This window comes from Microcebus murinus, chromosome 3 (assembly GCF_040939455.1).
Source record: "Microcebus murinus isolate Inina chromosome 3, M.murinus_Inina_mat1.0, whole genome shotgun sequence".
In the NCBI taxonomy this organism is placed as follows: Eukaryota; Metazoa; Chordata; class Mammalia; order Primates; family Cheirogaleidae; genus Microcebus; species Microcebus murinus.
Window position 1 is genome coordinate 113,451,561 of NC_134106.1, and position 24,148 is coordinate 113,475,708.

The 24,148-nt window shown below is 37.2% G+C and overlaps 1 protein-coding gene and 1 non-coding gene across 6 annotated transcripts in view; one reads left to right on the forward strand and one right to left on the reverse strand.

The window, feature by feature from the left end:
* Positions 1-24,148, forward strand: part of UBE2K (ubiquitin conjugating enzyme E2 K) — a 73,532-nt gene that overhangs the window by 41,620 nt on the left and 7,764 nt on the right. For all 5 annotated transcript variants that reach the window (XM_076001199.1, XM_012753967.3, XM_012753968.2 and 2 more), the window contains 2 exons: positions 4,664-4,722; positions 16,665-16,747. In XM_076001199.1, coding sequence (XP_075857314.1) covers positions 4,664-4,722; positions 16,665-16,747 — 142 coding nt within the window. The remainder of the gene's footprint in view (positions 1-4,663; positions 4,723-16,664; positions 16,748-24,148) is intronic.
* LOC142870385 (small nucleolar RNA U13) lies at positions 10,046-10,150 on the reverse strand. Its single transcript, XR_012918790.1, has one exon. It is a non-coding gene; the product is annotated as a small nucleolar RNA U13 (small nucleolar RNA).

Genomic DNA, 24,148 nt, shown 5'->3' on the forward strand with positions numbered 1-24,148 from the left:
TCAGAGAAATAAAGTAACTTGTCTGAGGTCAAACATCTAAGTGGCATAGCTGGGATTTGACCTTTGACTTGAAAGCCTATGTATGCTTTAAATCACTTATGGAAATCATGATTGACTGAATATTGGAGTGGTGTCAAGTCTACTTTGAATAGTTTTATAATTGTGTAATGATCAACTATCCCCCATATTTTAGAAAAACCTAATAATCTTGAATATTTTTTTCATCCATATTTTTAAGGACTCTAGAATGTCTTTAGCATATTTTACCAATTTTTAAGTGCTAAAATTTTATTTTTTTGTTTTACAGTTTACAGAACTATTTCTAGATATCACTTAATTTTTCATATTGTCTATTGAGTACTCATATATGCCAGGCCTGGTCTGGATGCTTTTATGGATGCTGTTTCATTTAGTCCTTTTGACAGTCACTAAATGTAGAGGAGACCTTTCGTTATCTTAAAAAAATCAGTGCTTGTCTTAAGAGGAGATGCTTTATGTAATCATATACTAGCTTCTTCTTGAAGGCAGATGTTAATAGTTATTTTTGAATTATTTTTTAAGGTGGTTTTGATTGCATTTTTAAAAGACAATAGGGCAATTAGCATTATTCTGGAGCTTTCCCAGCAAATTGAGTTTTGTAAACAAAGTACTTCCTGAGCTAAATTAGATAGGTAGAATGTTCATTACCTTAAGTAGATGCATTTTTAAAAATTGGATAATGTATGCTTACTTGTAGAATAATTAAGATATAAATGTAGCTTTGTCCACAGCTGAGAAAAAGAAAAAAAAAGATATAAATATACCATATTCTTTACTGGTTAGAGACAAGTTTGATTTTTTTTTTTTTTTTTTTTTTTGAGACAGTCTCACTGTGTTACCGGGGCTAGAGTGCCGTGGTATCAGCCTAGCTCACAGCAACCTCAATCTCCTGGACTCAAGCGATCATGCTGTCTCAGCCTCCTGAGTGGCTGGGACTACAGGCATGCGCCACCATTCCCGGCTAATTTTTACTATATTTATTTTTAGTTGGTCAATTTCTTTTCTATTTTTAGTAGAGACAGGGTCTTGCTCAGGGTGGTTTCGAACTCCTGACCTCGAGCAATCTGCCTACCTCAGCCTCCCAGAGTGCTAGGATTATAGGCGTGAGCCACCATGCCCGGCCCAAGTTTGATCATTTTTAAGTGCTAATTTCTACTGCTGCTGCCAAACAAGATAGTATATTGATGAGATTAGATATAATAGGCTTTTTTGTATATATTTGAGGTAGATTAACTTAAATTCTATTCTTTTTATCATAAAACCATTGAAGATAAGTGTTCATTTTGTTTAGGAAACGCACCATTCAAGGACATAAACTCAGATGCTTTTCTTATGCACATAGGTAAATAATTTTGATGGCATTTATTACAGGAATCTTGCTATTTCTTGAGTTTTTTTAAATATAAACTTAAAAGTTAAGGCAAAAGTTTATATATGTACTGGTAAACTGTTTATACCATCATTAAGTAATGAGGCAGTCATTTTATGTAGTGTTAAAAGTAATCAGATTGAGAAGTAGAATACCCACAGAAAATTGCTATATTGTTCATGTTACTTAACTCAGTTTTCTTAATTTCCTTTGCATTAATAATTGGCACAGGCCGAGCATGGTGGCTCATGCCTGTAATCCTAGCTCTCTGGGAGGCCGAGGCGGGCGGATTGCTCAAGGTCAGGCGTTCGAAACCAGCCTGAGCAAGAGCGAGACCCCATCTCTACTATAAACAGAAGGAAATTAATTGGCCAACTAATATATATAGAAAAAATTAGCTGGGCATGGTGGCGCATGCCTGTAGTCCCAGCTACTTGGGAGGCTGAGGCAGAAGGATTGCTTGAGCCAGGAGTTTGAAGTTGCTGTGAGCTAGGCTGACGCCACGGCACTCACTCTAGCCTAGGCAACAAAGCGAGACTCTGTCTCAAAAAAAAAAAAAATAATAATAATAATAATAATTGGCACAGAAACAATGTAGTTCTTGAGCCTTTCTTCCTAAAAGTTCTGTAAATTTTTGAGATCATTTGTTGATAGTTTAAAATTTCGCACCTCTTCCCCATTTCCCCTTTGGGTTGAGTTAAATTTAAAAATTTTAAGTGTTTAATATTAAGTGTTTAATATTAAAAGGCATTCTTGGCCGGGCACGGTGGCTCACGCCTATAATCCTAGCACTCTGGGAGGCAGAGGCAGGCGGACTGCTCAAGGTCAGGAGTTCGAAACCAGTCTGAGCAAGAACGAGACCTTGTCGCTACTATAAATTAAAAAAAAATTAATTGGCCGACTAATATACATAGAAAAAATTAGCCGGGCATGGTGGTACATGCCTGTAGTCCCAGCTACTCGAGAGGCTGAGGCAGAAGGATCACTTGAGCCCAGGAGTTTGAGGTTGCTGTGAGCTACACTGATGCCATGGCACTCACTCTAGCCTGGGCAACAAAGTGTGACTCTGTCTCCAAAAAAAAAAAAAGCTATCCTTCAAGAAATAAATGTTACATTACTAGTAAAAGCTATTATAATAAGAATAATGTAGTCGTAATGATCACCTAGTTGTATTGCCCTGATCAAATAATGCTATGGTTAAAACTGTAGTGGTTATATATTGAAAGTTGTCAAGTTATATGCAAGACAGAGCATATCATGTGTTATATATAGTAGAAATAACATTTTGGAGACTGTAGAATTCAGCATTCTTTGTGTATCTCTAGGCTCTCACACTGCCTCTAAGAGATTGTTTTGAATATTCAGGAAGGAAGAACTTTGTATGACATATTATAGAAATGGTAATCTGGAATTTAGCGAGAAAATAAAAAGAGATTCTTAGGAAGGAAAAAGAAGGGCCCATGCATTACTCAAATTTATACCTGTATTTGAAGTTAGCATTTATAATTCTGAACATAAAGAGTCACAGCTAAGGCCGGGCGCGGTGGCTCACGCCTGTAATCCTAGCTCTCTGGGAGGCCAAGGCGGGCGGATTGCTCAAGGTCAGGAGTTCGAAACCAGCCTGAGCAAGAGCGAGACCCCGTCTCTACTATAAATAGAAAGAAATTAATTGGCCAACTAATATATACAAAAAATTAGCCGGGCATGGTGGCGAATGCCTGTAGTCCCAGCTACTTGGGAGGCTGAGGCAGGAGGATTGCTTGAGCCAGGAGTTTGAGGTTGCTGTGAGCTAGGCTGACGCCACGGCACTCACTCTAGCCTGGGCAACAAAGCGAGACTCTGTCTCAAAAAAAAAAAAAAAAAAAAAAAAAAGAGTCACAGCTACAAAATCTCCTCAGGTACCTTCTCTTACCTGTCTGTTTTTCTTCTGTTTTGACTACTTTTCTTTATATTTTGTTGCCATTATGTTTTCTGTGATTTCAGGCATCTAGTTCAATTCATACATTAGTTACTGTGGAACTCTGTGAAAAAGAATTAGCATGAAGAGAAGGATTGGAACCAAAAAGGGCTTGAAGAAAATGGTACCAAGTGAAATGCTTTTCTTTTTCCACAGTCATCATTCATAACAATGGAGGAAGTGGATTTGATAGAATCCAGAATATATGCTTGACTTTTTCAAGAGCTGAGTGTATAGAATTTTGAAGTTAATAGTGCTCCTAGCATATAGTTTTTATTTTATTTTACTTTTTATTATGGGAAACTTCAGATATATGCAAAAGAAGAATAGTATAATGAAACCTCCAGGTACTTCTCAGCCAGCATTAATACTATAAACTCATGGCCAGTCTTTGATCTTACCCATCCCTTGATTGTTTTGAAGCATAATCCTAGTCATAGTTTCATATGTAAATATTTCAGTAGCACAGTTTCATTTGCTATATTTTGTAATAGTATTTATGTTAATGGGTCATAAATTCTTAGAATTAGAAGGTTCGTTAGAATTAGGATTCGAATCCAGCCTCTCACCAGTCCGAAACTTTGCCTTCAGAGTATCCTGAGAGGTTGTTATCCCCCCTTTGAATTCTCCAGTTATGCTTATGGGAAGCTAGATAAGTTTTTTTCAGTATGTATTTAATGCTGCTAGTTGCTCAAGGGAAAACAGAATGTTGCCTTCTGTTTGTATATTACTGGCTAGAATATCTACTTCGTAAAGTATTGTATTTTATATACAAATTTAAAGGAAGGAGTAGTCTATTGTCTTGTTTAATTTTGTTTTTAAAATTTTTTTTTTTTTTTAATGAAGTAAATTAACTCCTTGATGTTTTTAAAATTTTTAACAAGAAGTGTTGGCATTTAATTTAGGGCGCAAGTTAAAAGATTGGGACATTTTTGCATTTGAGACAACCAGCTAAAAGCAGAATTTTTAGTTTATGGCATAGTCTCTGTCCTTTGTCTCTGTATCATATATGCCTTCATACCTTTCTGCCTTCTTTCTTCTTTTTTTCCCTGACCATTTTTTCTGTTATTTAGCAACTTTTAGCAGGGTGGACTAGAGGAAATAAAAGGAGATGGAAATTATACTAGTTAATTTAAAAACTAGTGCTTTTGATTATTCTTCTGGGTTTTAATTTTGAAATGAATTTGTTATAATTAAATATAAAATAATAGATGCTTTGAAAAGTTCTATTAATATATTTGGATTCACATATTTGAGGTGAGCAGCACTCTTTAACTTTCTGTCTCCTCTCTTTTTAGGAGGAAGATACCAACTAGAGATAAAAATACCAGAAACATATCCATTTAATCCCCCTAAGGTATTGTAATTCATTTTTGTGCATGGACTTTTAAAATATTTTCTATTTCTTGGCTTATTTAGTTAATATATATGTTTTGGTTTATTAAACTTACAGCTTTCTGATTTGTAAATGTGATATGGCTAAGATTTTAGGTAATGGCAGATGGCTTGCTTCTGAAATTAGTAGGAAAGCAAGCTTAACTCAAAGGCAGCCATTAATAGCTCTACCCTGGAGAATAGGATGTGTATCTGACAATGGCTTACATACTAGCTGTGGAAAAACTTACAGTATTCCCAAATTTAGAGTGCCCTTTTGCACATAGAGAGGTTCTTATTGACTCAGAGAACTATGTGTTTTAGGGAAGAGTGTGTTCTACATTCATTTAACAATTATATGCCAAGGAATATAGCAATAACTAAGACTATATTTTATCTGCTTTTATTGAGCTGACATGTATAGCATGAGAAAAAAATAATGAGCAAGGAATTGCAACTGTGATGAATGTCAAATGAGGGAATGGAATACCCTAAGATCATGTACAACAGAGGGACCCAACCAAAACTTTTATGACTGAACCGCCTTTATGTCTCTATTTTTGCTATTGTCAGCACCTTAGTCGAGGCATTCAACTTTATTACTTCCCTATTTTGCCCATTATTTAATCAGCCTTCCATCTTTATCATTTCTATTCTTTCTTAGCACTGCTGTTTTATGAATCTTCATAAATGCAATTTTGATCATGTTTTTTTTTTTTTCTTTCCATTAATAAAGTCTATATGCCTTAGCTTGATATTTAGAACCTCCTACAACCTGACTACAATCCTCTTTTCCACTCTAATCTTCTATCACCTCCACTTGCAATGTGGGTCTCATTTTCCAGCCTAGATTATTTGTTCTTTGTAGCTGGCACTTATTCTTCCACACCTTTCTTTCATTTTTACTTGAATCTTTGTCCCTATTATTTCAAATTCTAGTTTTCTTTAGAGGTCTAGGTAAAGTATCCCTTTCTTCCCTAAGCTGTGCCCATCAAATGTTTCTCCCTCTACTCTCTCAAGAGCATTTTATACAATTTATATAGTGCCTACACAAATACAGTACCAATCCATGTATTATTTTGGGTATGTATCTTTCACTATATTTTATACTCCTGAGCCAAGGACCATGTCTTATACACCTATGTATTAATCTGTCGATCCTAATATTATAGTGTCCCTTGAGCATATGATAGCAGTCACTCCGTGAATGTCATGGAATATATTCATTCAATCTCTTGGTTCCCATTTAAGAATAGACATGGTAATAGAAGTTTCAGGGTGAATTTGGATCCCTTAACAGTATGGGGTGCCTATTATTCTATTGCTTATGTACATCTATTTTCTGACAAGGCTGGTTGATTATTTCTTATTGTGGTAAAATATACATCACATAGAATTTACCATTTTAACTGTTTTAGGTGTACAGTTCAGTGGCATCTAAATATATTCACATTGTTGTGCAACATTCACCACCATCTATCTTTAGTACATTTTCATTTTCCCAAACTGAAATATTAGGTGATACTTCCCTGTTACCCCCTGCTCCTAGCATCTGGTAACTACTATTGTGTTTCTGTTCCTATGAATTTGACTACTCAAATTCATAGGAATTTGGTACCTCACTCATTTAAGTGGAATCATGTTGTTATTATGTATGTTGTTATTTTGTGTCGGGCTTATTTTACTTAGCATTATGTTATTCAGGTTTATCCATGTTGTAAGCATGTATCAGAAATTCTTTGTTTTTAAGGCTGAATAATATCCATTGCACATGTATGCCACATTACATTTTGTTTATCCATTCAGCTATTGGTGGACCTTTTTTTTTTTTTTTTTTTTTTATGGAAATCTGGAGGGAGGAAGGAAGAAAAGAGCTCTAGAGGGACTACTCTCAACCACAATATTTTTACTATTAAATAATGATAATAGTATCTGTCACTTGTTTTGTGCTAAGAATTTAATATGCCTTTCCCAAAACAGTCTTTATAACTAATAAATGAAGGAATTGAGGCTTAGAGGTTAAATAGAACACAGACTCTATATGGCTCTGTGTTACATCCCATGTGTTAACATCACTAGGATCTACTTCCTTGATCCTGATAAGGAAGAGTTGAGGGCAAAATCTCTGAAATGTGAATATGACTCTACCAAGAACAATCAACCAGAGTTCAAATCTTAATTTTTCCATTTAACTGCCTTTTTCATTTTAGGAAATTTATATAATGTCTGTGCCTCAGTTTCCTCATCTTTAAAATATTTTCATAGGACTATAAAGATTAAAAGAGTTAATCCATTTAAAGAACTATATTTCAATACTATGAACATTTTTCACATTTTTAACATCTCTGAAATCAGGATACATAGTGGATGGCATGTCATAATTGGCAGAGTTTTTTCTTTCTTAAAGGTACATAAAATACTGGTGTCTTGAATAATTTATGGTGCCTGAGATTTATTGGAGTATAATATTTAGAGGCGCCTGGCACATAGTAAGCACTTGGTAAACGTTAACTAGCATTAACCAGTGACTACTACCCCAAGAGGCCCTTTCCAAAGTAGTCTGTTGGTTTCCCTTTGTAACAACATTTTAAAATACAGTAGTATTGACACTTAAATTTTCTCTATAAATTGAAATTCTCATACATTTCTGGTGGAAATGTAAAATGTTGTAGCATCTTTGGAAAGCAGTTTGGTCAAAATGCCAAACATAGAGTTGCCTTATGACGCAGCAATTACATTTTTAGGTATCTACCCAGTAGAAATCAGAACATTTGTCCACACAGTAACTTATACAAAGATGTTAATACCAGCACTATTTATAATAGCCAAAAAATAGAACCAACTGAAAATGTCATCAGCTGGTACATGGATAAATAAAATGTAATATATCCACACAATGGAATATAATTTGGTTATAAAAAAGAATGAAGTACCAATAAATACTACATGTATGAACCTTAACCACTTTGATACGAGCGTCGACTATAGTCGACACAGATGAATGCGCACAGCCGAGCGTTGACTATAGTCAATAGCCACAGATGAACCAAGCATTGACTTTAGCCAACAGCCGTGATATAACTTTTCTAATTTTTCATTTATCAAAATAAAATTGTGGGCCGGGCACGGTGGCTCACGCCTGTAATCCTAGCACTCTGGGAGGCTGAGGCGGAAGGATTGCTCAAGGTCAGGAGTTTGAAACCAGCCTGAGCAAGAGCGAGACCCTGTGTTTCCTATATATAGAAAGAAATTAATTGACCAACTAATATATATAGAAAAAATTAGCTGGGCATGGTGGTGCATGCCTGTAGTCCCAGCTAGCTGAGGAGAGGCTGAGGCAGGAGAATGGCTTGAGCCCAGGAGTTTGAGGTTGCTGTGGGCTAGGCTGACGCCACGGCACGCACTCTAGCCTGGGCAACAAAGCGAGACTGTCTAAAAAAAATAAAATAAAAAATAAAATTGTGAACATTTAAAAATAATGTAATGAAAACATATATGTATATGTTACCTATTCTGATTTACATTACAAGTAAAGCTGCCTGTAAAGTAAAACAAGCTTCAGTGCTTTCAAGCTTTCCTCATCACACAAGAGCAAAACGGATTCATCGTCAATGGACAGCACAAACTATTGTGCGGACTATGAGTGCCAACTGTGGGCAAGGTTTCGCAGCCAGTGAGCACCATACCGAAGTGGTTAAAAACTTTATGCTAAATGAAAGAAACCAGAGTTTTTTCCTCTGCTTGGCTTCTTATTGGGAAAGTTCAGGCTGAACATTAGGTGAAAACTGCCTGTAAAGAGAACAATCACTACACTTTTATGGCAGGAATTTTACCCTCAGTAGTTCAGAGGCCCTCTCATGTAGACTATATAGATTGGGACAAAAGGTGTGACACATTGGATTTATCACAAATTTACTACGTTAAGAATTTCAGGCCGGGTGCGGTGGCTCACGCCTGTAATCCTAGCACTCTGGGAGGCCTAGGGGAGCGGATTGCTCGAGATCGGGAGTTCAAAACCAGCCTGAGCAAGAGCAAGACCCCATCTCTACTATAAAAATAGAAAGAAATTAATTGGCCAACTAATATATATAGAGAAAAAATTAGCCAGGTATGGTGGCACATGCCCGTAGTCCCAGCTACTTGAGAGGCTGAGGCACTGAGATTGCTTGAGCTCAGGAGTTTGAGGTTGCTGTGAGCTAGGCTGAAGCCATGGCACTCACTCTAGCCTGGACAACAAAGTGAGACTCTGTCTCAAAAAAAAAAAAAAAAAAAGAATTCCAGGTAAAGTATTTCAGCCATCACCTGCAAATCATGAAAAGTATTCTGGGAATCCACAGAACCCTCATAAACTACATATTGTTAACCAGAATAAAAAGTACAAAAAGTCATACATATTGGGAAAAAGATGAGAAAAAGCACATCAAATTCATAATATCCCTTCAGTGAATGCAAAACTGAAAGTAGTTAAACATTTGATAAGAATCAAGCCCCTCAAGTTGCCACAAGGACTTCCAGCAGAAGAGGGCATGTCTAACATGTGCTTCAAGAGCACTGAGGAATTAGTGGTTTAGTGGCATCTGAAACCTATGGAGCAGGACGCAATTAAGTCCTAATGCCAGAGCAGCTTCAAATTAAAAAATGCAAATTATTTTTATTTAAAGATAGTGAAAATGTGTTTTCATTAAAATATATTTTTAAAAAAAGAAACCAGGCACAAAAGGCCTCACATTATATGATTTCATTTATAAAAAGCATTGAAAAAGGCAAATCTGTAGAGATAGAAAGTAGATTGGTGGTTGTTTAGAGATGAGGGAATAGTGAAGTGACCGCTCATGGTTACAGGGTTTCTTTTTGATGTGATAAAATAGTAAAAAATTAGATTGTGGTGGTGGTTGCACAAGTCTGTGACTATACCAAAAGTTATGAAGTTGTACACTTTAGGTGAGTTATGTCTCAGTTGTCTCAGTAAAGGTGTTGCCTCTATAGTGTATAATAGCTCCAACATAATTGCATAGTGGTGGCTCTGTTTTAGGTACTTTGACCTATTATTTCATTTAATCCTTAAAATAACTTTTATTAAATGCATCCCCTGCCCCTCCTCCACCATTTTTTTTTTTTTTTTTTTTGGAGACAGGATCTCGCTCTGTTACCTGGGGTGTGCAGTGGTATCATCCATAGCTCACTGCAACCTCAAACTCTTGGGCTCAAGCGATTCTCCTCCCTCAGCTTCCTGAGTTGCTGTGACTATAGGTGTGCACCACCATGCCACACTCATTTTTATTTTTTTTTATTTATTTATTTTTTCACGTCAGACGGGTAATGTGCCGATGTCGTAACAAGGTTTGAGGGAGGCACATCTCACGCATAGCGAGTGAAGACCCAATCATCACGCTTATGAACTACAAAAGGATCCCCACACTCATTTTTAAATTTTTTGTAGAGACAGGGTCTCACTATTGCCAAGACTGGTCTCGAGCACCTGGCCTCAGGTGATGCCTCCCAAAGTGCTAGGATTACAGGCATGAGCCACTGTGCCTGACCGCCCCCCCCCTTTTTTAACAAAATGAGAAAAATAGACTCAAAATGTAAGAACTGAAGTATGTCCTCAGACTTTTTAAACCAAAAAGAAAGAAAAACAAAAAAGAACTGAATTATGTCTGATGTTTTTGTTACTATCTCATGTTGTTTCCAAGGCCACTTCTATCCTAATTCCAGCCATTCATTAGGAGGTAGCTTTGAGATTTAGAAAGGTCTTCCTTTAGTAAACCCTAGTTTGTCTCCCTGTGGCTTCAACCAATTTGTCATAGCTGTAATTTAATTTTCTTTTAAATATGGTATGCATTCCATTTATGGCATTCAGCTGTTGTAGTAAATGTTAATGAACATTCAATAAATATGTTCTAGATATGTACTATATTGATCTGGATTTTTACTGATTGGTAAATACAATGGAAAGAATGGGGAATATTTTGTATATTGCTGAATTATGTGTTCACATGTGTTTGGACTCAGGTTTAATTTTACTTCTTGTTATGAGGTAAAAATATCAAAATTACCTGATTATATTCTCTTATACTACTATTTGTTTTTCTTCAGAGGAAACTATTATAATTTCCCCCTTTTTTTTTTTTTTTTTTTGAGATAGAATCTTGCTCTGTTGCCCAGCCTACAGTGCCGTGGCATCAGCCTAGTTTACAGCAACCTCAAACTCCTGGGCTCAAGTGATCCTTCTGCGTCAGCCTCCTAAGTAGCTGGAGCTACAGGCATGCGCCACCATGCCCGGCTAATTCTTTCTATTTTTGGTAGAGACAGGGTCTTGCTCTTGTTTAGGCTGGTCTCAAATTCCTGACCTCGAGCAATCCGCCTGCTTTGGCTAGGATTACAGGCATTAGCCACTGCGCCTGGCCTTGTACTACTATTAATACTAGTAAAATTTGAGACAAGATTGAAAACTTAAATTTATTTTAATATGTCAGATTTATTTCTAAAAAGAGAAAAATGTATCTTTGAATCAGCTGAAAATAATGTAGAAGGAATTCGGTTTAATGCATATAACCAATACTATTTCTAGAGTTAAATTGTAATATATATTTTGTTAATGAAAAAAATATTAAATTAGTCAAACTCTAGCTCAATGATTTGTCCTATTATATATTGGAGATTATGTTGGAAATTTTCCTCTTTTTCCTGGATGTTACAAACATCTCTTATATGTGAGATTTTATATAAATACTAATGCTAATAATCTTTAATGAGCATGTACACACATGAGCAAGTACACATGTTTAAAATAAAATAGCATATTTTTTTGTATGATGAGAGAGTTGAAGCTGATTTAATAATGTAATATTCTTGAATTATAATCTTAAAACTGAAAGTTCTCCGTGGAAGTACAAACTCACATCTATCATGTAGTAGGAGCTGAAGTGTTTGTTGAACTAAAGAATGAACGAGGACCGGGTGCGGTGGCTCACACCTATAATCCTAGCATTCTGGGAGGCCGAGAGGGGCTGATCGCTCAGGGTCAGGAGTTCAGAACCAGCCTAAGCAAGAGCAAGATCCCCTCTCTACTATAAATAGAAAGAAATCAATTGGCCAACTAAAAATATATAGAGAAAAAATTAGCAAGGCTTGGTGGCACATGCCTGTAGTCCCAGCTACTTGGGAGGCTGAGGCAGAAGGATTGCTTGAGCCCAGGAGTTTGAGATTGCTGTGAGCTAGGCTGATACCACGGCACTCTACCCCAAGCAAGAGAGTGAGACTCTGTCTCCAAAAAAAAAAAAAGAAAGAATGAATGAAATGTAGGATGCATCCTGTAGAAGGAGATAAGAATACTGATGATGCTATGCCAATCAATATTGATAATTGGGCCGGGCGCTGTGGCTCACGCCTGTAATCCTAGCTCTTGGGAGGCCGAGGCGGGCGGATTGCTCAAGGTCAGGAGTTCAAAACCAGCCTGAGCAAGAGCGAGACCCCGTCTCTACTATAAATAGAAAGAAATTAATTGGCCAACTGATATATATATAAAAAATTAGCCGGGCATGGTGGCGCATGCCTGTAGTCCCAGCTACCCGGGAGGCTGAGGCAGAAGGATCACTCAAGCCCAGGAGTTTGAGGTTGCTGTGAGCTAGGCTGACGCCACGGCACTCACTCTAGCCTGGGCAACAAAGCGAGACTCTGTCTCAAAAAAAAAAAAAAAAAAAAAATATTGATAATTAAGAATAGTCTCCATCGTTTCTGTCTGGGGACATTTATTAAATAGTATCTACAGTGTACATAGGCTTCAGATTTCTGTTTTTATTTCTTGAGTGCTTCCTAAAGCTAGTGAGTGTTCTGAAGTTCCCAGACAGAGCTAGTATTAGTTTGTATGTGAAAATAAGGAGACTTGAATTGTTATTAATAAGCATTTTAGTAGTGTAAACCATCTCATAATATGTTTTATAATCAGAGTTAAATATGACTCACATAAGTCATTAAAAGTGTCCATTGTATTATTACTTGCTCTTATACATATCCCCTTTGATTCTACATTTTGTTGATATAGGACAGAGATGGCAGGACTGTGGGAGAAAATGGTAGAATACAGTGGATGTGAGTTAGGTGTAAAATAATAGGACAATATTCTGGGTTGCATGTGAATACTAATTGATAACATTAAGACTTGAGGAAGGCAGAGAGAACCTAGGAGGAGGTAGTTGATGATAGGATGTAGTTGAAAGGAGGTAGTTGATGATAAAGAACATGAAGGAAGAAAGAAAGAAGGAATAAAGAGTGGTAGACCACACAAAAACTGCTTATAAAACAGTTATTTATATCTGTTCTGGTAGATAATGAAGATAATCTAGAAGATTAATTTCTTTATGGATCATGTGCAAATTCGAGATTATTTCTTCCTAACTATAGATTATAGCACAAAGTAAGAATTAGTTTAATGATAATATCCTTTTTTTTTCTTTTTCCTCCTTTTTTTTTTTTAGACAGAGTCTCACTCAGTTGCCTGGGCTAGAGTGCCGTGGCATCAGCCTAGCTCACAGCAACCTCAAACTCCTGGGCTCAAGTGATCCTCTTGCCTCAGCCTACAGAGTAGCTGGGACTATACGCATGTGCCACCGTGCCCAGCTGATTTTAGTTAGCCAGTTAATTTGCTTTCTATTTTTAGTAGAGACCGGGTCTCGCTCTTGCTCAGGCTGGTTTTGAACTCTGACCTTCACTGACCTTGAGTGGTCCGCCTGCCTCAGCCTCCCAGAGTGCTAGGATTACGGGTGGGAGACACCACGCCCAGCCATGATAATTATCCTTGATGCTGGTATTTCTCTAGTTCTGCATATGTATCCACAGAGAATCATGAATAGCAGCAGTACTCTTGCCTCAGCCTCCTGAATAGCTAAGGTTGCAGTAGGCACCACCATGCCTCACTAATTTTTAAAATAGTTTTTGTGGAGATGGGGTGTTGCAACGTTGCCCAGGCTATTTTCAAACCCCTGGGCTTAAGTGAACCTTGGCCTCCCAAAGTGCTGGGATGACAGGTGTGAGCCACCACACTGGCCAGTATGTACAGTTCATACATCCTCAGATCACTTGGCTAAACCATAATCCTCTGACATCTTCAGTAGTAATTTCAATACTGTTTTCCAGTCTTGTGAAAATATTGAACCACTTTATTTTAAAGTTACAAAATACTATGGTTTGTTTTATTGAAATTATAGCAGTTATTTTGTAACTTTATCCATTAAACTCAATGAATGGTAAATATAGGTTGACTCTTAATGTGAAAATCCAAAATCCTTATCTTCTTTCGTGTGGACTGATGCTCAAAGGAAATTTCACTCATTAGAGGATTTTGGATTTTCAGATAAGGAATATTGAACCCGTATTAAGACGTGAAAATTTGGTGGTTATATATCTTTTATAAAGAATTATTTGTTGTATTTTACCTGCAATTGTATTTCAGAGAAATACTACTTAGTCCTATAATAATATGTTTACCATAACGTTAAGTGCACATTCATTTATTTTGAGGCAGTTTTAAATACTGGGAATGCTCTAGGAAGCAGGATGGATACAGTGCCTTTTAGGGAAGACCAGACAAATAAGGCAGAAGTTATACAAGTATAATCAATAATGTGGTATAGTATAAAGTACAGAGTGGTTAGCAACAGATCAGGAAGAAGAGATACGGAAGCTGAAACTTGAAGAGGGTGTAGAGGTGTGTTATTTAGAAAACAAACATGCCTGAAGGCCCACAGGGCAAAAAAAAATGTTTTTTGAATATGCCTTTTGACTAGAAGAGTAGAATGTGGAATGGAGGTAGGAGTTGAGATTTGAGGAGTAGGCTAGGGCCTGGTTTAGACTGTGGGGTTACATAAAGGGAATGAGCAGTTATTAAAGGGTCTTAAGAAGAGTAGTGACACAAATCAGATTTGTTTTAACCACTTTGGTACAGCACTCACTGGCCGCAAAACCTTGCCCACAGCCCGCACTCAGTCCGTACGATAGTTTGTGCTGTGTGTTGACGACGGATCTGTTTTGCTCTTGTGTGATGAGGAAAGCTTGAAAGCACTGAAAGCTTGTTTTACTTTACAGGCAGCTTTACTTGTAAGGTAAATCCGAATAGGTAACATATACATATATGTTTTCGTTACGTTATTTTTAAATGTTCACAATTTTATTTGATAAATGAAAAATTAGAAAAGTCATATCACGGCTATTGGCTAAAGTCAATGCTCGGTTCATCTGTGGCTATTGACTATAGTTGACTCGTACTGAAGTGGTTAAAGGGCTGTCGTTAGATTCAGTATGGAAAATGACTGGATAGGACAGAACAGAAGGTAAGGAGACTGTAGTAACCCAGGTGAAAAATAATAGTCTCCTTTAATGGGTTGGTGGTTCTGTGGATGCAGAGAAGTGTGGTATCATTGAAAGCAATAACATTATTTATTTTGAGAATAAAAAAGGATCAAACAGTGAGAGTGAAGGAGTAGAGAGTATCCTTAAAGTTTTAGATGCTTTGAAGCCATTGGTGACTTAAAGTGCTTCTTCAGATTGAGTATGAGTTAGTGAATGGATAGGAGGTGAAGAAGTAAAGACAGGTAGTATAGACATACCAAGAAATCACAAGAAGAGAGAAACAGAAACTATTTAGCTTCTTTTCATAAGTAGCGCAGATTTGGAGTGCACATTGAAGAGTACTTTATAAAAAATGCTTAGAACATTACTTGGCACATGGTAATTAATTTATTAGGTGTTAAAGAACTTGGGTTTAAGGCCGGGCGCTGTGGCTCACGCCTGTAATCCTAGCTCTTGGGAGGCCGAGGCGGGCGGATTGCTCAAGGTCAGGAGTTCAAAACCAGCCTGAGCAAGAGCGAGACCCCATCTCTACTATAAATAGAAAGAAATTAATTGGCCAATGATATATATATATAAAATTAGCTGGGCATGGTGGCGCATGCCTGTAGTCCCAGCTACTCGGGAGGCTGAGGCGGGAGGATCGCTTGAGCCCAGGAGTTTGAGGTTGCTGTGAGCTAGGCTGACGCCACGGCACTCACTCTAGCCTGGACAACAAAGTGAGACTCTGTCTCAAAAAAAAAAAAAAAAACAAATAAAAAAAACAGGAGTTCAAAAAATAAAAATTAGCCAGATGTGGCAGCTACTTGGGAGGCAGAGGGAGGTAGGAGGATCACTTGAATCTAAGAGTTTGAGGTTACAGTGAGCTAAGATCATGCCACAGCACTCCAGCCTGGGTGACAGAGCAAGACTCTGTCTTCAAAGAAAAAAAAAAGACTTAGACTCTGGAATCAGATTGTGTCAGTTTGCACTTCGCTCTGTTAACTAGCTATTTGATTTGGGGTAAGTTTCTTAGACTCTAAGCTTCATTGTCTCTTCAGTGCCTGGCACATATTAATAGATCTTAAAATATTTGTTGAATTTTTTTAAAAAAGAGTTTGAGAAAAATTTCTACAGAAAAATTGATATTACAGCCACTTACTACTTGTGCTTCATGTATTGATTTTGCTTACTTTTTTCTTCAAACCTATTCTGTACTCTACCTCACACTAAGAAAGGTGCCACTTAGTATCTATATTTTGATTTTATGTGCTACCTTATTTACCCAAATGGATTTTAGTCTTTGTTATATTTTTCAAAGCAACTAGCATTATGGTAAGTAAATTGTAAGCTGCTACTAATTGTTGGGTTTGTTTGAATGTGGAGCATTGATTAAAAGGTTTAAAAAGAATTTATGTCAGTGACAACATTCAGTTTATTGAATGCTTTGTCTTCTACACCCGTCTGTTTACATTGGCAAAATTGATGTAATAGAAATATGGACTTTTTTTAATTCAAAGATTTCATTTTCTTGTAGTTCTACATAAACTACATATGTTTCCTTTCTGTTACTTAAAAACTTAAGTGTGCTTTATATTCTAGGTCCGGTTTATCACTAAAATATGGCATCCTAATATTAGCTCCGTCACAGGGGCTATTTGTTTGGATATCCTGAAAGATCAATGGTAAGAGATTTTGAATTCACCTTCTCTCCAAGACTATAAGAATGTTAAGTGTCTAATTGCTTCAGAACATATATTATCCTTTATCTTATTTGGGCAGTAACTTTATAAAATCCTTTAAGTACATAATTGAAAATATGTTATAATTGAGATCACAATCTATATTTAAATAGATAATGTCAGATTCTACCTTTACATTTAGAAAAGTCTTGGATTTCATTTGTTATTTTGGTAAATTTGATTCTTCGCTATCTCAGGAAGATATTTGTGAAAGATTTAAAAAAGTAAGTATTGAAGTAGTCATCTTCCACTTAGATGAAATGTAAGCAACAAAATTGTTAGAAGTTGTTTTTATTGAGCACAGTTAAGGTTCTCAGTTTCCAACAAGGAGAGTCTTTGTAGGTGGTACATTCATTTGCATAATAGCACTTTATAGTACTTTCACTTGGTTTGTCTGATTTGATCATAGCAGCATAGTATTTTAAGAATTCCTACTCTGGAGCCATCAGGTTCAGATTTCATCTCTGCCATTTACTAAGCTGTGTGGTCATGAGCAAAGTTTGTGTGCCTTAGTTTCCTCATCTGTAAAATGGGGTTAATACCTACTTCATAGGGTTGAGAGGATTAAATAAGTGGTTTCACGTAATTCTTTTAGAATAGAGCCTGGCCTTTTCTTTTCCTTTTCCCTTTCCCTTTTTTTTTTTTTTGAGACAGAGTCTCACTTTGTTGCCCAGGCTAGAGTGAGTGCCATGGCATCAGCCTAGCTCACAGCAACCTCAAACTCCTGGGCTCAAGCCATCCTCCTGCCTCAGCCTCCCGAGTAGCCGGGACTACAGGCATGCGCCACCATGCCCAGCTAATTTTTTCTATATATATTAATTGGCCAATTAATTTGTTTCTATTTTTAGTAGAGACGGGAGTCTCACTCTTGCTCAGGCTGGTTTTGAACTCCTGACCTTGAGCAATCCACGCGCCTCGGTCTCCCAGAGTGCTAGGATTACAGGCGTGAGCCACCGTGCTGGCCTTTCCTTTCCCTTTCCTTTTGTTTTCCTTTTCCTTTTCCCTGTCTCACTTTGTTTCCTGGGCTAGAGTGCCGTGGCATCAGCCTCGCTCACTCACAGCTACCTCAAACTCCTGGGCTCAAGCAGTCCTTCTCCCTCAGCCTCCTAAATAGCTGCAAACTACAGGCATGTGCCACCATGCCCAGCTACAATATATATATATTTCTTAGTTGTCCAGCTAATTTCTTTCTATTTTTTTAGTAAAAATGGGATCTCGCTTTTGCTCAGGCTGGTCTCAAACTCCTGAGCTCAAATGATCCTCCCACCTTGGCCTCTCAGAGTGCTACTGTAGGATTACAAGTGTGAGCTACCACGACCGGCCAGGATACTGTCAAACATTGAACAGGGTGGAATAGACTTTATCTTCTGTCATCTGACTTGTGACATTAGCCAATTTATCAAACTTGTAGGCCTCAGTGTTTTTATCTGTGAAGTTATCTCCAGGGCTTCTTATAGCTCTGTGATTCAATGATATGAATGCATATTTGCAGTATTAAAGACATCATACTTTTTCCATTTGGCCTTCAGTACTTTGGTTTTTCTCTTGTCCCCTTTCTATGCTCATTCCCAGACTACTTAACTAGTTCTTGCTGGATATCCTGGATCTTTGTGCTTTAGAATGCCTCAGGGATAATTCATAGATCTCTCTGCTCCTTTCTATCTATACTCACTTCGTAGGTGAGCTCATCTGACTTCATAACTTACCATTATATGTTTCATATGCACAAATTTATCCTTCCTGAACTTCATACTCCTATCCTGCTGCTTGCTTAATATCTGTACTTGAATATGTGCTGAACATCTCAAATATTTCTCAAAAACTGAACTGATAATTCTCCTAACCACTAAAACCTGTATCTTCATATAGTCTTCCCTTTCCATGTTACTGGCACCTGTGTCCTTGAATTTGTTCTGGCAAAAACCACATCATTGGGGGGGGGGGAAATGGGCATTTATTGAAACCTTAAAATCTGTACCCCCATAATATGCCAAAATAAAAAAAATAATTAAAAAAAAAAAAAAAACCACATCATGATACTCTGCACCCTGTTTACAAATCTATTGGGCGAAACCTACAAAATCTTATCAGCAGCTTTGCTACCACCCTGGTCCAAAAACACATTACCTCTTGCCTGGATGATTGCATTAGCCTCCCTCCCTGCTTCGGGCTTTGACCTACTCAGGCTGTTCTCAAGAGCCAGAATGGAACCTTAAAAACAAATAAAGTTTGCAGTCTAAAACTTCCCATTGACTTCTCTGTTTGCTCAAAGTTGAGCCAGCAGTACTACTACTTCTAATTATCTCCCTGTAGCTAGTTCAAAGATTATTGTGTGTATATATAGGAAAAGAACTGGAATTTTTTTATCAAAACATTTTTAAATCAACCATTCCCTTTTCCTAAGGCAGGTGAATAGTCTTGTTTCGTATCTGTACAATTGAAGTATTTAAAAATATTGGGGAAGAGGTTATCATGGAGATGAAGGATCAAAAAATTAATTCTGGTGTACAACCTCTGGGTACACTAAAGCCCTGACATCACCACTATACAAATCGTCCATGTAACAAAAATCTACTTATACCCCCTAAATCTATTGAAATTAAAAAAAAAAAGATGCTGAAAATTATCAAAGACACATCAGATAAAGTAGGTGAGACTGGATATTCATGGAGTCATCTCTCCCCACCAGCTTTACTGAAGTATAATTGACATTTAGTGGATATCCATATTTAAATACTTAGCCTTAAGTACTGCAATTTGATATAGAGAAAAACATTTAGGCTAATAATAGGAAAAATGAATTACATAAACATTGAATAATTTGGGGCAAGTATGCTACAAAATAATTGCTTAATCTTGGTGGTTTTGTTTGGGTTTTTTTGACAGTCACACAGGCTAGAGTAATGTGGCTTCAACCAAGCTTGCAGTAACCTCAAACTCCTGGGCTCAAGCAATCCTCCTTTCTCAGCCTCCCAAGTAGCTGGGACTGTAGGTATGCACCACCATCACCATACCTGGCTTATTTTTTTCTATTTTTAGTAGGGATGGGGTCTCAATCTGGCTGAGACTGGTCTTAAACTCCTGACCTCAAGCAGTCCTCCTGCCTCAGCCTCCTAGAGTGCTAGGATTATAGGCCTGAGCCACTGCGCCTGACCGAATCTTGGTGTTTTATATTAATGCATGTAGGGGTGGTGATTTACCATTATTAATATTTAACAACTTATTTTAATTAGGTTTATCTCTTAACTCCACAACTACCCTATGTGGAAACTATTTTCTGATGTTTTTCCATTTACTGAAGGTGTCTGTTTGCCTGGGGAAGAAAATGACAACATGTAAAAATTTCAATCAGTGATACTGTTCTTCCAAGAAACACATATAGGCACTAGAGAATATCTAGATGGTCAGTATGCTATTCTCAGCATGATTAGTCACCAGGGAAAGGCAGATTAAATCATAATTAGATATCACTACATACTGGTAATGATGCACAATTCATGCATCGCTAGTAAGAATATATATAGTTTAACGACTTAAAACCAGTAATATCTACCAAAGCTCAACATACATCTTTAGTATGGACTAGCAGCTTCACTCCTAGGAACATATCCAAGAGAAATGAATGCCTGTTTTCATCTTTTAAAAGACTTATGTAAATGCCAGGTGCCATGGCTCACACGTGTAATCCCAGCACTTTGGGAGGCTGAGGCAAGAGAATAGTTTAAGGCCAGTTCCAGACCAGCCTAGGCTGGCGAGACCCCATCTCTGTAAGAATAAAAATTTTAAAAAGTTAGCCTGTAGGACTACAGGCACATGCTACTGTGGGAGGCTGGAAATGCTCTATTGATAGAGTGACAGTGACATGAGTGTATACATGTAAAAATTGATCCACCTATACAGCATCTTACTCTTTATACTTCAGTAAAAGATTACAATAGTTGGTACAATGGCACAGGCCTGTATAGTTCCTGTTCCTCTGGTGGCTAAGGCGAGAGGATAGCTTGAGCCCGAATTTCTGGACTGTAGTGCACTATGCCAGTTGGGTGTTTGCACTATGTTTGCCATCAATGTGGTGACCTCCCAGGAGCGGGGAACCACCATGTTGCTTAAGGAGGGGTGAACTGGCCCACTGCCACTGCCCTCTAGCCTCGGTAACATGGTGAGACCTTGTCTCTTAAGAAAATAATAAAAATTAATTTAAAAACCTGCTATTCTCTTCTAGAAGCATTCAGTGTTTTGAATGAACATTGATTAATTATTGATGATCTGGTGAAAGATACTTAATAAAAGTCAGTCAATGGTATGAACAATTCACATGATTATTCTACATGTTGAATCCTTGTGAATGAATAAGTAGCCATATTAACTATGCTTTATTGATTTGAGACTTGATAGCCTGGCGAGGTGGCTCACACCTGTAATCCTAGCACTCTGGGAGGCCGAGGTGGTAGGATCCCTTGAGTTCAGGAGTTTGAGACCAGCCTGAGCAAGAGCGAAAACCCATCTTTGCTAAAAATAGAAAAATTAGCCAGACAGGGTGACATACGCCTGTATTCCTAGCTACTCGGGAGTCTGAGGGAGGAAGATGACTTGAGCCCAGGAGTTTGACGTTGCTGTGAGCTAGGCTAACACCATGGCACTCTAGCCTAGGCAACAGCATGAGACTCTGTCTCCAAAACAAAAGCAAAGAGATTTGAGAAAAATTAATTTACTGAAAATAGATTTATGAGGTACTGATTTATTCATATTATCTACTAATTAATAAAAATTAGCTAACACATTTTGAAATTCATATTCCTGCTTGACTATTAGGATTTGTTTTAATAGATTTAAACTAATTTTATACACTGAATCCTACAAATCTCAATGCAGTACGGATTTAATCAGTACTTTGTGGGAAGAATAAATGGAATAAAAAATTGTTTTCAGTTGTATACTTTTTCACATTACTAAGTTGAGATTTTAAAATTAATGTAGAACATTCCACATACATTTCTTTTTTTTTTTTTTTTTTTTTTGAGACAGAGTCTCACTTTGTTGCCCAGGCTAGAGTGAGTGCCGTGGCGTCAGCCTAGCTCACAGCAACCTCAAACTCCTGGGCTCGAGTGATCCTTCTGCCTCAGCCTCCCGGGTAGCTGGGACTACAGGCATGTGCCACCATGCCCGGCTAATTTATATATATATATATCAGTTGGCCAATTAATTTCTTTCTATTTATAGTAGAGACGGGGTCTCGCTCTTGCTCAGGCTGGTTTTGAACTCCTGACCTTGAGCAATCCGCCCGCCTCGGCCTCCCAAGAGCTAGGATTACAGGCGTGAGCCACAGCGCCCGGCCCACATACATTTCTTTATACCAACAAAGATTTAGTTTCTGTGGTATTTAGGGTCAAAAGAATAGGTTTTATTTTGATACTAATTTTCTTAAAATTGAATTATTTTTAAAATGTCATTGTTTATCATTGATTTGTGTTTAGCTTTTTATATTTTTTTCTTGTGTCATAGATTGCATGTGTTTAGCTTTTTAAAACTTTGTATTTAAGTTTCTTTTTAACGAACTAATACTTGATGATTTATAAACACTCCTCAAAACATTTCATGAAAATTTTCAATCAGGCAGAAAACTGATGACTACCTTTTTCTCTTTGAGATTGTTATGAATTGAATCTAAAGTTATAGTTCCAGATTTTTTCCTTCAATTTTGAGGGTAGACTATCCTTTTTAATATGTTCAACTTTAGCTCCTTAATTTTCTGATTCTTGATGTGGTAACCCCAAAGGTCTGTAAGTTGTGAATCTTAGCAATAGGAAGATACTGCAAGTAGAGGAGGTACAAAGTATTTATAGGTCCAAAGTATTCATAAATTCTTACAATAAGAATCTCTAAGGGAAGAGCTTACCACTTTAAAATTTAAAAAATTATTTAGTTTTGGTACATAACATAAAATGTACCATGTTAACTGTTTTCAAATGTACAGTTGAGTAGTGTTAAATACATTCTCATATTGTGCATCTGATCTCCAGAACTCTTTTCATCTTGCAAAACTTACTCTGTACTGATTAAAGAACAATTTCACATCAGCTCCTTCCTATCCCCACCCCTTGGCAGCTACCATTATACTTTCTGACTGGGTGCCTTATATTAGTGGAATCATACAATATTTATTCTTTTATATGTGGCTCTTGTGTCTGACTTATTTCACTCAGCATATCTTCGACGTTCATCCATTGTGTAGCATGTGTCAGTATTTTCTTCCTTTTTAAGGCTAAACAATAATCCAAATATATATATATGTGTGTATATATATATATATACACATATATACATACACACACTCACAAAAAAGGTAAACATTTTGCTTATCCATTCATCCTTCAATGGTAACTTCAGTTGCTTCCACCTTTGGGCAGTTGTGATAATGCTGCTTAACAATTTTTTTTTTTTATAGTAGCCATCCCAATGGCTGTGAGGCTTTATCTCATTATGGTTTTTGATTTGTGTTTCCCTGATGATAAGTGATGTTGAGCTTCTTTTCATGTGCTCATTGGCCCTTTGTATATCTATTTTAAAGAAATGTCTGTTCAAGTGTGCACAATCTCACTTGGCTAATTCTTTGTAGAGAGAGGGTCTTGCTATTATATTCAGGCTGGTCTCAAATTCCTGGCCTTAAGTAATCCACCTCAGCCTTCCAAAGTGCCAAGATTACAGGCATGAGCCACTGTGCCCAGCCTCTTGCCCATTTTTTAGTTGAGTTTTGTTGTTTTTGAGTTGTAGAAGTTCTTTACATAGTCTATTAATAGATACTAATCCTTTATCAGATACATGATTTGTGAATATTTTCTTCCATTCTTTGAGTTGCATTTTCACCCTATTGATTATGTCCTTTACATGGGAGTTTTTTACGAGAAGGGATCTCACTCTGTTGCCCAAGCTGGCCTCAAGCTCCTGGCTTAAGCAATCTTCCCACCACAGCCTCCTGAGTAGCTAGGACTACAGGTGTGCATGCCACCACACCAGCTTACACAGAAATTATTAACTTTGATGTAGTGTGGTGCAATTAGCCACATTTTTTCTTTTGTGTTCTATACTTTTGATCTTGTATCCAAGAAATCATTGTCAAATCTAATATCATGAAGTGCCTTACCTTTATGCTGTCTTCTGGTCTTTTAGCTCTTACATTTAGGTCTTTGATTCATATTTTAGCTAATTTTTATATAGGGATCTCACTTCTTCTTCTTTTTGACTAAATGAGGGAGCAGTTGACATATTTTCCTTTTTTTAAGAGATGAGGTCTCACTTTGTTGCCCAGGCTGGAGTATAGTCACGTGTATAGTCACACTCACTGCA